This window comes from Peromyscus leucopus, chromosome 5 (assembly GCF_004664715.2).
Source record: "Peromyscus leucopus breed LL Stock chromosome 5, UCI_PerLeu_2.1, whole genome shotgun sequence".
Classification (NCBI taxonomy): Eukaryota; Metazoa; Chordata; class Mammalia; order Rodentia; family Cricetidae; genus Peromyscus; species Peromyscus leucopus.
In genome coordinates, this window is record NC_051067.1 from 144,791,676 (window position 1) to 144,802,715 (window position 11,040).

The 11,040-nt window shown below is 48.1% G+C and overlaps 1 protein-coding gene across 1 annotated transcript; it reads right to left on the reverse strand.

Moving 5' to 3' along the window:
• Positions 1 to 6,496: 6,496 nt before the first annotated feature.
• Positions 6,497 to 9,856, reverse strand: Rpl7 (ribosomal protein L7). Its single transcript, XM_028864618.2, has 7 exons — positions 9,751 to 9,856; positions 8,985 to 9,093; positions 8,586 to 8,752; positions 7,912 to 8,049; positions 7,703 to 7,812; positions 6,899 to 7,108; positions 6,497 to 6,561 (listed from the first exon to the last, which is right to left on the reverse strand). Exons 1-6 carry the CDS (start codon positions 9,798 to 9,800, stop codon positions 6,900 to 6,902), a joined length of 783 nt encoding a protein of 260 aa, XP_028720451.1. The 5' UTR covers positions 9,801 to 9,856; the 3' UTR covers positions 6,497 to 6,561; position 6,899.
• Between the last annotated feature and the right edge of the window lie 1,184 nt (positions 9,857 to 11,040).

The following is an 11,040-nucleotide window of genomic DNA, read 5'->3' on the forward strand; positions in this document are numbered from 1 at the left end:
AACCTTTTTGTTTGTTTTCTTAAAGTTTTATTGCTAAGAAGTCCAAGATCTTGCCGGGCGGTGGTGGCGCACGCCTTTAATCCCAGCACTCGGGAGGCAGAGCCAGGCGGATCTCTGTGAGTTCGAGGCCAGCCTGGGCTACCAAGTGAGTTCCAGGAAAGGCGCAAAGCTACACAGAGAAACCCTGTCTCGAAAAACCAAAAAAAAAAAAAAGTCCAAGATCAAAGGGAAGGCAGGGTGTTTTGTGAGGGCACAGTCTAGTTAGTCCCTTCTTTCAAGAGGGCACCTTGAACGCTGCGTGCTCCAGAAGACAATGTCAAATGGGGAGGGGCAAAAAGAGATCTACCATATTGCCCCCAGCCAATTTATACAGCACTGATCCCATCCATAAGGACAAAGCTCTCAACCTAACCACCACAAGGTACAATCTTGTACTTCTTAATGATGTTGAGCATTAAGTTTCAACATGAACACAAACATTCAAAACACTAGAAACAGAGGGAGCCAAGTCTAGAAAATGTACTTCATACTATTTGTGAATGACATAAAATCCAGAAAGGCCACATTATTTTATGGTTTTACCATCTCTCTTTAAAGTCTTTTAAAGTATGTGTGTGTGTGTGTCTCCATGTCTGTGCACATGCGCACATGTTGGTGGTGCACATGAGCGTTTGTCTGAGTGCAGGCATGTTTGTTGGTAGAGAACAAGCATGGATGTTGCCCCCCTTGTTTGAGACAAGGTCTGTGCTGTCCACACCAGACTAGCTGGCCCTGAGCGTCTGCGGATTATTCTAACTGCCTCCCATCTCCCTTTAGGAGCAAAGGGAGGGTAGACATACTCAATCCCATCCAGGTTTACATGCGTTCTGCCGCTTCCAGACCTCACACTTGGGCAGCAGGCAATCAAGCCACTGAGCCATCTCCCCAGCACAAGCCTGTCCACACCCCAGTCAGAACCAACAAAGGCAAAATGGGAAAATAATTCACAGAAAAGTGGCAAACTCACATGTTTACTTAGACTTTTTAACACAATGGAAGGTGCAATTACATTCTTCTAGCCAAAAAAGGTTTAAAAGCAAAACAATGATGCTATTTAAAAGGTAAAGGGTACCTAATACCTTCCACATACAGTTAGTATAAATAACCTAACAATTACTAACATGTAATGTTTGATGACAAGTTACTCATGGTGCACACCTGTAATTTCAGCATGTGGGAGGGAGACTGAGGGAGGATTGTGAGTTCAAGGCCAATCTGGATTTCACAGTCTCTCTCTCTCTCTCTCTCTCTCTCTCTCTCTCTCTCTCTCTCTCTCTCTCTCTTCTTCTTCTTCTTCTTCCTTCTTCTTCTTCTTCTTCTTCTTCTTCTTCTTCTTCTTCTTCTTCTTCTTCTTTCTCTCTCTCTCTCTCTCTCTCTCTCTCTCTCTCTCTCTCTCTCTCTCTCTCTCTCTCTCTCTCTCAAGTAAGTTAGAGACGATGAGATGGCTCATCAGGTAGAGATACTTTCCAGGGCCTGATCTGAGTTCCATCTATCCATGATCCCACAAGATGGCAGGAAAGGAATCCCAGGTGTTTTCCTCTGACCTCTCCAGGCATGCTGTGGTTTGTGAATAACATACACATATACAAAACAAATACAATATCTTAACAGTAAATTAGGGGCCAGCAAACGGGTAGAAGTGTTTACGATGCAGGCTTGATGAGTTAAGTTCAATCTCTAGAATCCTCATAAAGGTGAGAAACAACTCCACAAGATTGTCCTCTTTCCCCGAGATGCGCATGCATGAACACACGAACACACACATACACACACACACACACACACACACACACACACACGCACGCACGCACGCACGCATGCACACGGACAGAGTGAATGCATGCACATGCATGCATAACACAGTAACTTAAATTTTAAAAACTTAATTGATTTAATGGGAAATACTACCTACTAAGCCTAAGCAGTCCACAATTATTTCATCTCATGTCTTGGAGACAGTATCAATAGAGATCTGTACCCCAACTTCCTTTATAAAATTTTTCAATTTATATAATATGAATTGTGTTCCTGTAATGTTATTCTGTCCCATTACTCCTATATAACTGTCCTACTGTTACATATATATAGTATGTATATACACACACTTATACACAGATGCACACTTCATGTTCCATCTTACTATCCTCTACCACAAATACCCCATAACCACAATGCGCCAGCTAACTGGAGGCCTGGAATTTCAAACGCTATTGTTCTAAATAAGTTGACTCACTGGATCTTCAGCAGGCACTGGGGACCTCGACAGTGCTAAGGCAGTCCCAAGGCAGACAGATCTGTCCAGGAGGTGCTGGCAACCCGAGAGCAGCAGGGCCTGTGTTTGAGGGAGACCTGGTAGCTTTCAAGAATATGGAGTCAGAGAAGTCTGTTTGGGGAAGAGAACGAACCGAGGCAGGTAACAGTGGATGTTTCAGTGCTCGATCCTGGGGTGGGAAATGGCTTTTCTTGGCAAAAAGGAAGTTAGGGGGCTGACACTGGTAACTGGAACTGATGGCTGCTTCAGCGATTCAGCTTTATCAAGTTTTTTAGAGAAAGATAATCTAGTGTTCACTTGAAGGCAGGAGACTGGGAATCTTCCCACAAAGCTGTCTGTATTTCCTATGTATTAACTGTTTTAAACCAAACCAAGTTTATTTCCTCTGTGCACAAGCACATGTGAGGGTCAGAGGACTTCAGGAGTTGGTCGGTCCTTTTCTCCCACTCTGGGGAGCAGACTCAGGCGAGGCAGCATGAGACTCAGCCTGCAGAGCCACCTTGCTGACCCAGCCAAAGGACTACCGGTGTCATGTCTTAATCCCAACAATGCAGAGGAACAAATTGTGTGTGTGTGTGTGCGTGTGTGTGTGTGTGTGTGTGTGTGTGAAATCTCTCTGGGGTGTTGCAAGGAAATGGCTTTTTTCTAACCTCATAATTGAACCAAGAAAGACTTGTCAAGTTGATTTCATGAAGGATTTGAACTTTTCCAAGAGTGGTCAAACACCCTTGCTCTGCTTTATAGAGTAGTAGCATCAATTAAAAAAAAAAAAAATTAAGACATGCTTGGACAAACGCGGCAGCATTCTAGGTGACGCACAATGACGTAAATGTGACAGAAGTAGGTGCCAACAGTGCTTAGTAAGAACCCCAGCCACACGGACCGAATGAATTGGTTGGCTTTTGGAAACCAATTAAGAACAATTTTACATTTTCTTTTGAAGTATATGTCTTGGTGTTTCTACTGATGTGATAAGCACAATGACCAAAAGCATCATGGGGAGGAAAGGGTTTTTAAGCAGGAACTGATGCAGAAGCTGTGGAAGAATGCTGCTTACCAGCTTACTCAGCCTTTTTAAAATATAAAAACCACCCAGAACCAAGTGCCCCAAGGTGGCACTGCCCACAATGACCTACGTCTTCCCATATTAATCAAGAAAACGCACCCCAGGCTTGCCCAGAGGGATTTTTAAGATGGAGGACCCCTATTCTCAAAATGACTACTGTCAAGTTGACAAGAAACTAGCCAGGACATAAATTTTCCTTGTTGACTTAAAACGACTTTCTTAATTGATTGCTAATCTATTTAAAATCTTTACGTCAGTTAATGAATGTACAGAAAGGGTGTGTGAAGTGGTTACAACTCCATCAGGAACTTGAATGCTACTCTACAGTGGTTAAGCATCAAGCCTTACACTGGTGGATAGGAGGAGCAACCAAGTTTCAGATGTGCCAAATGCTTCCAAGTTAGGCTAGGGACCGGTGGGGGGTAGACCGTGGGCCCAGTGCTTCAGACTCAGGACTACAGCTGACAAGGTAGTTTGGGCATCCCTTTGTGAAATTTCCATGCTCCAAATCCTGGAGCCTGTGAACACCACACAGACCAAGACTGCAGATGTATTTAAAGACCCTGAGATGGAGAAATTATCTGGGCTTTTTCCAGTGGCTCGATGTCACAAGGCCCTTAAATAGGGTACAATGAAATGGCTCAGTAGGAAAAGGTGCTTGTCACCAACCCTGATGACCCACGTTCAGTTACTGGTACCTCCATACACACAAAACAAAGGCAAGTTTAATTTTAAATATTTCCATGCATGGGTGTTTCATGCTTGTCTGAGAGGCCCCAAGACTGGAGTTACAGGTGGTTGTGAGCTGCCACATGGGTGCTGGGAATTAACTGGAGTCCTGTGGAAGAGCAGCCAGTGTTCTTAACCACTGAGTCCTCTCTCCTGTACCATTTGTCTATTTTACAAGTGAGGGAAGATGTAAAGGTAAATCAGTTTTCATTTTAAAGGCGATTACTTTCCTTCTGAAGGATCGTGGGTCTGCTGACACCGTGACTGGGCTTCCCATCTCCAGACCTGTTTGTCCTGTCTGCTGGATGGATGTGCAAAAGCAGAAGTTGTATTGTTTAGTGTTGGACAAGCTAATTTTGTGTCCAAGCTACACTACCAAGTAGCTTTTTAGATGACCACAAATACTTAACCTTCATTACCCTATGAGGCTATATCCAAGAATTTTCCCCATTTGACAAGGGAGACTTCCTTAAAGCACAGAGTGCACTTTCCAATAGCACATGTGGAAACTATCAGTCCTCATCTCCAGCTCCGTTTGAGGAAGGATGCCCTGTATGCCTGTGCTGGATACTCCAGACCATGGGGTACACAAGCTCCTGGGGGCAGGGTGTGTGTGTGTGACTCCCATATCTTGCTGTAGGAGTGCTGAGATTATGCACCCCATTATACACACGGATTCCCGACACTTAGGCTATCTGTCTAGCGTGTGTGCCACACATTTTTTAACCCACCCAGCTACCTCCCAGGCTCCAGACTTCAGCCCAAATCAGTGTGGAGATGGGTTATGGACCCATCAATTCTCATCCTAAAACTCAGCTGCAACCACAAATGACCTGTTAAATGTACTAGGAAGAAACAATGGTTAAGTCCAGCAAGTGCAGAAAACACAGGAAACTGATCCTTGACACCAGTTTATCTGCTTATCTTAGTCACAATGGTTTTCCTGCAGTTACTTCATCTTCTCACTGGTTCTGAATGCCTGATTTCTACATGCAAACCCATCCCCCAACACATCTGCAGAAAGAATGTAGTCCATTTCTTCATCTCAAGCCTTCCTACAAATCAACTTATGCCTAACTTGCCCAGAGATTTCCTAATTTTGGTGATAATGTAGGTTCATATATTCTTAAAAGTACAGCAGTTAATGATGGGAAATTTCTGTGAACATGTAGCTGCAGATGGTGGTACACACCTACAGTGACAGCACTCAGAAGAGTTAAAGCAGTCTGGACTATATGGGCGCCAGGAAAAGCTATCTAAGACTATCACAAGATAGCTCTAAGATTTTGATAAGGGCCACCCACCCACTAGTTTACTGTATTCATGATTCTGATTGCTCAGAGGCCATTCATCACCCTCATTATTCCCCTAAAACTTGGAAACCAAGGAGGCACCAACAGCTGAAATGGGCCGACTTCTCAAGACAGTTGATTGACATGCCAAGACAGACTATATATAAACTCTGGCTCCACCTGTTCACTAAGACGAACTGGGCAAGGGGCTGGACGTGGCTCACTTCTCAGCTCACAAGACCCTTTTAACTCCACTCACAAGCACACAGATGAGCTTTCATACATCTTTTTTGAGACCAGGTCTCACTATGTACCTTTAGCTGGCACAAATTCACCTGTCTCTGAAGTGCTGGGATTCAAAGTGTGTAGCACTACATCCAGATTAATTAAGTCATCTATTTGACAATGCACTCAAGACTTTTGGTACAACTAATGAAGACCAGAAAATCTTTACTATGTTATCTATTACATTCTGAGGTAGGTAGTTCATAGCTGCTGGGTGAGGGGGAGTCATATCCCTTAGTGGTAGTTACTGGTAAACTGCCTTCCGTCAGGGCACACAACTCTACATTCTGTGTGCACACAGGCAACCGAATTAAATGCAGTAGGCAACACACACAAGAAGACATGAAAGTACAAGGACCCACGATAAAGGGGTTTAGTGTGAGGGGATGAGACATCACACGTCCAAAAAAAAACTTTTAGGTTTTGTTCTCCAATCTCACAGTAACTGCTTAAGATGCTCTGAAATAATGTCTATACATTTAAACTATACATTAAATGGAAGGGCTAGGGGGGTTCAGCAGTAAAAAGCAGTGGTGGTTCTTCCAGAGTCTCAGCACCCACAGGCAGACAAAGCATCCATACATAAAAGTACAAATTGAAACAAGATGGGATACAAAAGGAAAAATGTATATAGGTGTAGGTTGCCAGGAAAGCCAAAGCTGGAGACATGCTTATCAAGTTTGACTCAAGTTTGACTTAGCACAACTTAAAAGTAAAAAACATAACACGACTGTTGATCTGACTGAATTTTTCCTGTTCTAAGATTTACTACTAGTGGTAGGACAGAGGCGGGCCAACAAAGACTCCAACACATTTCAGTTTGCCAAGCTGTGACTGTTTATTAACTGACCAGATTACAAAAATACCATGGGCAACACCTGAAAGGGAAAAACACACACATTAGAGACTACCCTCCACACTACAAGTCAACAGCAGTTGTAAAGGAGCATACTTCATTCAAGGCAGACAGACAGATTCCCCCATATTAAAACCCAACAACACACCCAGACAACATTTCCCAGAAACCATTCAAGATTACAGGTCCTCCCTTAAAACCATCTCTCAGCCAGGCATGGTGGCACACGCCTTCAATCCCAACACTTGCAAGGAAGAGAGCAGTCAGATCTCTGAGCTCTAGGCCAGCCTGGTCTATACACTAAGTTTCAAGACAGCCAGAAATATGTAGAGATCCTGTCTCAATACACCATCTCTCACCTTAGTTCATCCGTCTAATAAGCCTGTTTATCTGGTCCTCCCTGTTGCCAGCATCTCCACCTTCCACAAAATGAGTTGTCTTTTTCTTCATTCCGCCTCGTGGAGAAGATAATTTGAAAGGCCACAGGAAGTTATTCGCTTCCTTGAAGCGTTTTCCAACTGTATAGATCTCGTGAATCAGATCCTCCATGCAGATGATGCCGTACTTACCTGAAAAAAAAAAAAATTGAGTCTAAGATCACCAAATGTTAAAAAGCACTCAACAAATACCATTATAGGCAGAATTAAATGATCAATCATATAAAGAAGGACAAGCCAGGCACGATGGCACACACCTTTAATCCTATCAGTTGGGAGGCAGAGGCAAGCAAATGAGTTCCAGGCCAGCCAGAGACACAGGGAGACGGAGACCTTGTCTCAAAAGTAAAAATGTGAAGCCTCCTTCCATTTAGTTTTCTTAAAACCAAGAAGGATTTGGGGGATCATGCAAAGATTAGTCATTAGAGGCCAGTCAGGGGAAATGGCAGGGGATAAAAGAGCTTGCTGCACAAGAGCAGTGACTGGAGTTCACAAACAATGAAGCACCCCCCAAAACAAGAGGGGGCCAGCGGCCTGCCTGTACATGATTGTCTAGGTCAGAATGCAACTCTAGTCTCAGTGAGACCCAGCCCCATCAATGTAATGCAGTGACATCAACTCTAGGTCTCCACCCACATGTATACAAATAAAAGTAAAAATACAAGTGTGGCCAGAAAATATGGCCTTGGTCTAGCATCAACCCCTACCCCCAAAAGCACAACCTACCAAGAGATCGAGCAATCAAGGAGTTATCTGTCAAGGCAATTCTCTTCTTATGGATTTTGCCATAGCCGCGTTTGTAGATGAGCTCATTCACTGACTTCAGGTTGGGATACCTGAAATAGGAAAATCAGGAAGTGATCAGTAAGGATACAGCCACCGAAGTATCTAAATTCATCTAGTCATATAACTAACCTACTAAACAGAAAACTCACCCCCAGGCAATGTAGGGTTCCACAATCCTCAGCATGTTGATTGAAGCCTTGTTGAGCTTAACAAAGGTCCCGTTGAAGATCTGACGAAGACGGAGAAGCTGCAATACCTTGCGGACCTTTGGGCTTACACCATTGATACTGTCACAGAAAGAGACCAAAAATGTTCACCCAGCTTTTACCATATTTCAAATAAGAACAGGAAACTAAACCACAACAGACTGTATGCAAGTCCCAATAAACAGACTTACCAACTTGCCCCCTCTAGCTTTGAATTCCTATCTTTGTTTTTTTTAAACATTTATTTATTTATTATGTATACAGAAGAGGGCACCAGATCTCATTACAGATGGTTGTGAGCCACCATGTGGGTGCTGGGAATTGAACCCAGGTCCTCTGGAAGAGCAGTTGGTACTCTTAACCTCTGAGCCGTCTCTCCAGCCCTGAATTCCTATCTCTGTCACACAACAATCTGTGCTGCAGTACTACAGTGTGTCGTCAACTCAGACCCCGCGGGACACCCACTCCTACCATGCCATCACAGTGGACAGCTTAGGTACAGGTCTTACAAACAAACCCTCAACAAATCCCTGGTCCCCCTTCCAGCCTCATCCACAACACTGTCTGTCGACGCCTCCACACCAGTGCTCCCAGAACGTGATTCCAAGTGCACTCACCCTCGGATTCTGATGACAAACGCCAACTTGGGTTCTGCAGGCACGTAGAAGTTGCCGGCTTTCCTTGCCATCCTAGCCATCCGAATCTCGGTCCGGTACATCTGCCTGTACTCCTTGTGATAGTGCTTTGCCTTCTCATAGATAAGCTTCCTCCTGGCCTTCCGCAGCTGAAAGCCAATCAACGTTTGTTCACAATTTAGCTCCCAGGCACACAGAGCTAGAAAACTGTCTCGCCACAGTGTGCACTGGACTTCTTAAAAGACAGATATTCCAGAACGACCCACCGGCCACATGACCACGATAAAGCCCCTTAGCGATCGTTTGTTAGGAAGCAGATAAACCTTACTAACATCTCATTCTCCATTCTCAGTCGCCACCAAGGGCCCAAAGTTTACTTACTGTCTTCAGGGCAAACTTCTTCCGAAGGCGCTTCACCTTCAACTCTGCGAAGTTCCTTCGCTTCTTCTTGAGGGTTTCCGGCACAGCAGGAACCTTCTTCTTCTTCTCCCTGTCATTAGCAAACCACATCGTTAGTAAGTCCAAACCCTCCTGGTGCTGTACTAAACTCGCCAGGTCCTCGGCACTGCACGGCGTTAGGACACTCACTCACTCTAACACTGCCGTCTCCGCCGCTCTTCTATACGTCCTGCTTTAACACACGCCTTACTTAAAGGCAGGCACATGACGTTAAGACGTATGCCCACCCGGGCATCAGTCCTGGCCTGCAACACTGGACAGCCACAAAAAGTCGGCCAACCGCACTGCAGAAATCGCTCCCCACGCTTTCAGGGCAAGGGCTCCAGGGCTCCAAGAAGCTTCCCTGGTTCAAGTCTCCAGTCCCACATGGGGAAGGTACGGGCGGTAGGCAGACGCCTAAGTCAGCTTTGGCCACAGAGGCACCTAACTCCGGGTCCCTGGAAATGCTCCGCACCGGGAAACGGACCTCCGCCCAAGGGCCGGGCTCCGCACGCGTTCCGCCCGGTTCGCTCCTGGGGCTCCCGAGGCCTCGGCCCCCCACTACCCCGTCCTGCTGTCCCGCAGCGTCACAAACACCCGGACAAGTAGGCAGTGGTGCGGGCGACAGTCAGAGACTGGAGGAGGGGGACGAAAGGGCCCTGCTGTCGGGGATGGAGGAGGATTCGGGAGAAGCGCAGAATCTACTTACGGTACAGCCTCCATGGTTCCAGTCGGAAAAAAGAGAGGAAGCCGGCGCATGCGCGCTGTCCCCTTAAAGGACCGCGAGCACGAAGCCCCAGGACTTATAGCTGTCCTAGGATAAGCCAGAAAAGAATCTAGAATTGGGAGCGCACTTTGCAGGCGCAACATTAACAACAGCCTGACTTAGCCACTACCAATTAACTTCAGGGTAAACCTCACGGGAAAACAAAAGCACTGAAAACATTTTTTTTTTCTTTTTTTAATGAGCACGACGCTGACACCTTGTCAGCTCGGGGCGTAACTCCCCCAGGTTGCGTTGACCACGTTAAGCTCAGGCTCCGCGGACTTGTCGGACCCAAGAGCCACGTTCAAGGATGTGAACTACAAGTCCCAGCATGCACCACTCCCCAGCCCCCCGGGCTGGAGGGCGATGTTGACCCGGCCTCTGGGCAGCCTTGGCGGCGATGATTCCCGTTAGGCTCTCTGGAGTCGAGGGGGTCCCCGTCCCCTGCGGCTCGCTGAGCTACGAAGTCACCGCCGGCCACCTCCGCGGGCTCCCTGCCGCCCGCGGCCGCGCAGCCCGGCAGCCCCCACCTCGGCCGCGCTGCCGAGGTCCTCGTTCCGCCCGCCAGTGGGGCTGTCCTCCGCAGCGCCTGATCGCAGGCCGCGGAGTCCACAGTCCCTCGGCGGGCGGAAAGTGGCGAGAGCGGCGACCTGACGGTCCGAGGAGGATGGGGGCTGCGCTGGCGACCGCGGGACCCGGCAGGAGCCGGCCGCGGCGACCCACGGCAGGGGGCGTGAGCCGCCAGGAGAGACGCGACGAGGGCGGGGAGGCTTCGGCCACGGTCGTGGGAGAGGGGCTCGCCCGGCTCGGTGCGGGCGGCCAGCGGGCGGAGGGCGGGAGGCGGGGGAGCGGGGCCGGGGGGCGGGGTGCGCCCGGGGACTGGGAGGGCCGATGCCACTGCAGCGGCCGGCGCGTCCCGGCGGTGGGTTATATAGCGCCGTGTGTGCAGCGCGCTCAGAGCCGGCTGGGAGCGCTCCGACTCGCGGGCGTAGCTGCGCTGCGGAGCCCGGTGCCCCGAGTGACAGCGGCGCGAGTGCAGGGCAGGGGCCCCGAGCCGCGCTGGCAGCTCGAGCGGTTGGCAGCCCCTCGCGTGCGCCGCCCCACGAGTCGCCCCTTTCCCGGCGCTGCCCGCCCTGCAGCACCCTCCCGCAACTTGAGTCAAGTTGACAACTCCCGCGACCCGAGCCACCCGCACGGCGCACCGCTGCCGTCCTCGGAGCAGGGGGAGCCGCT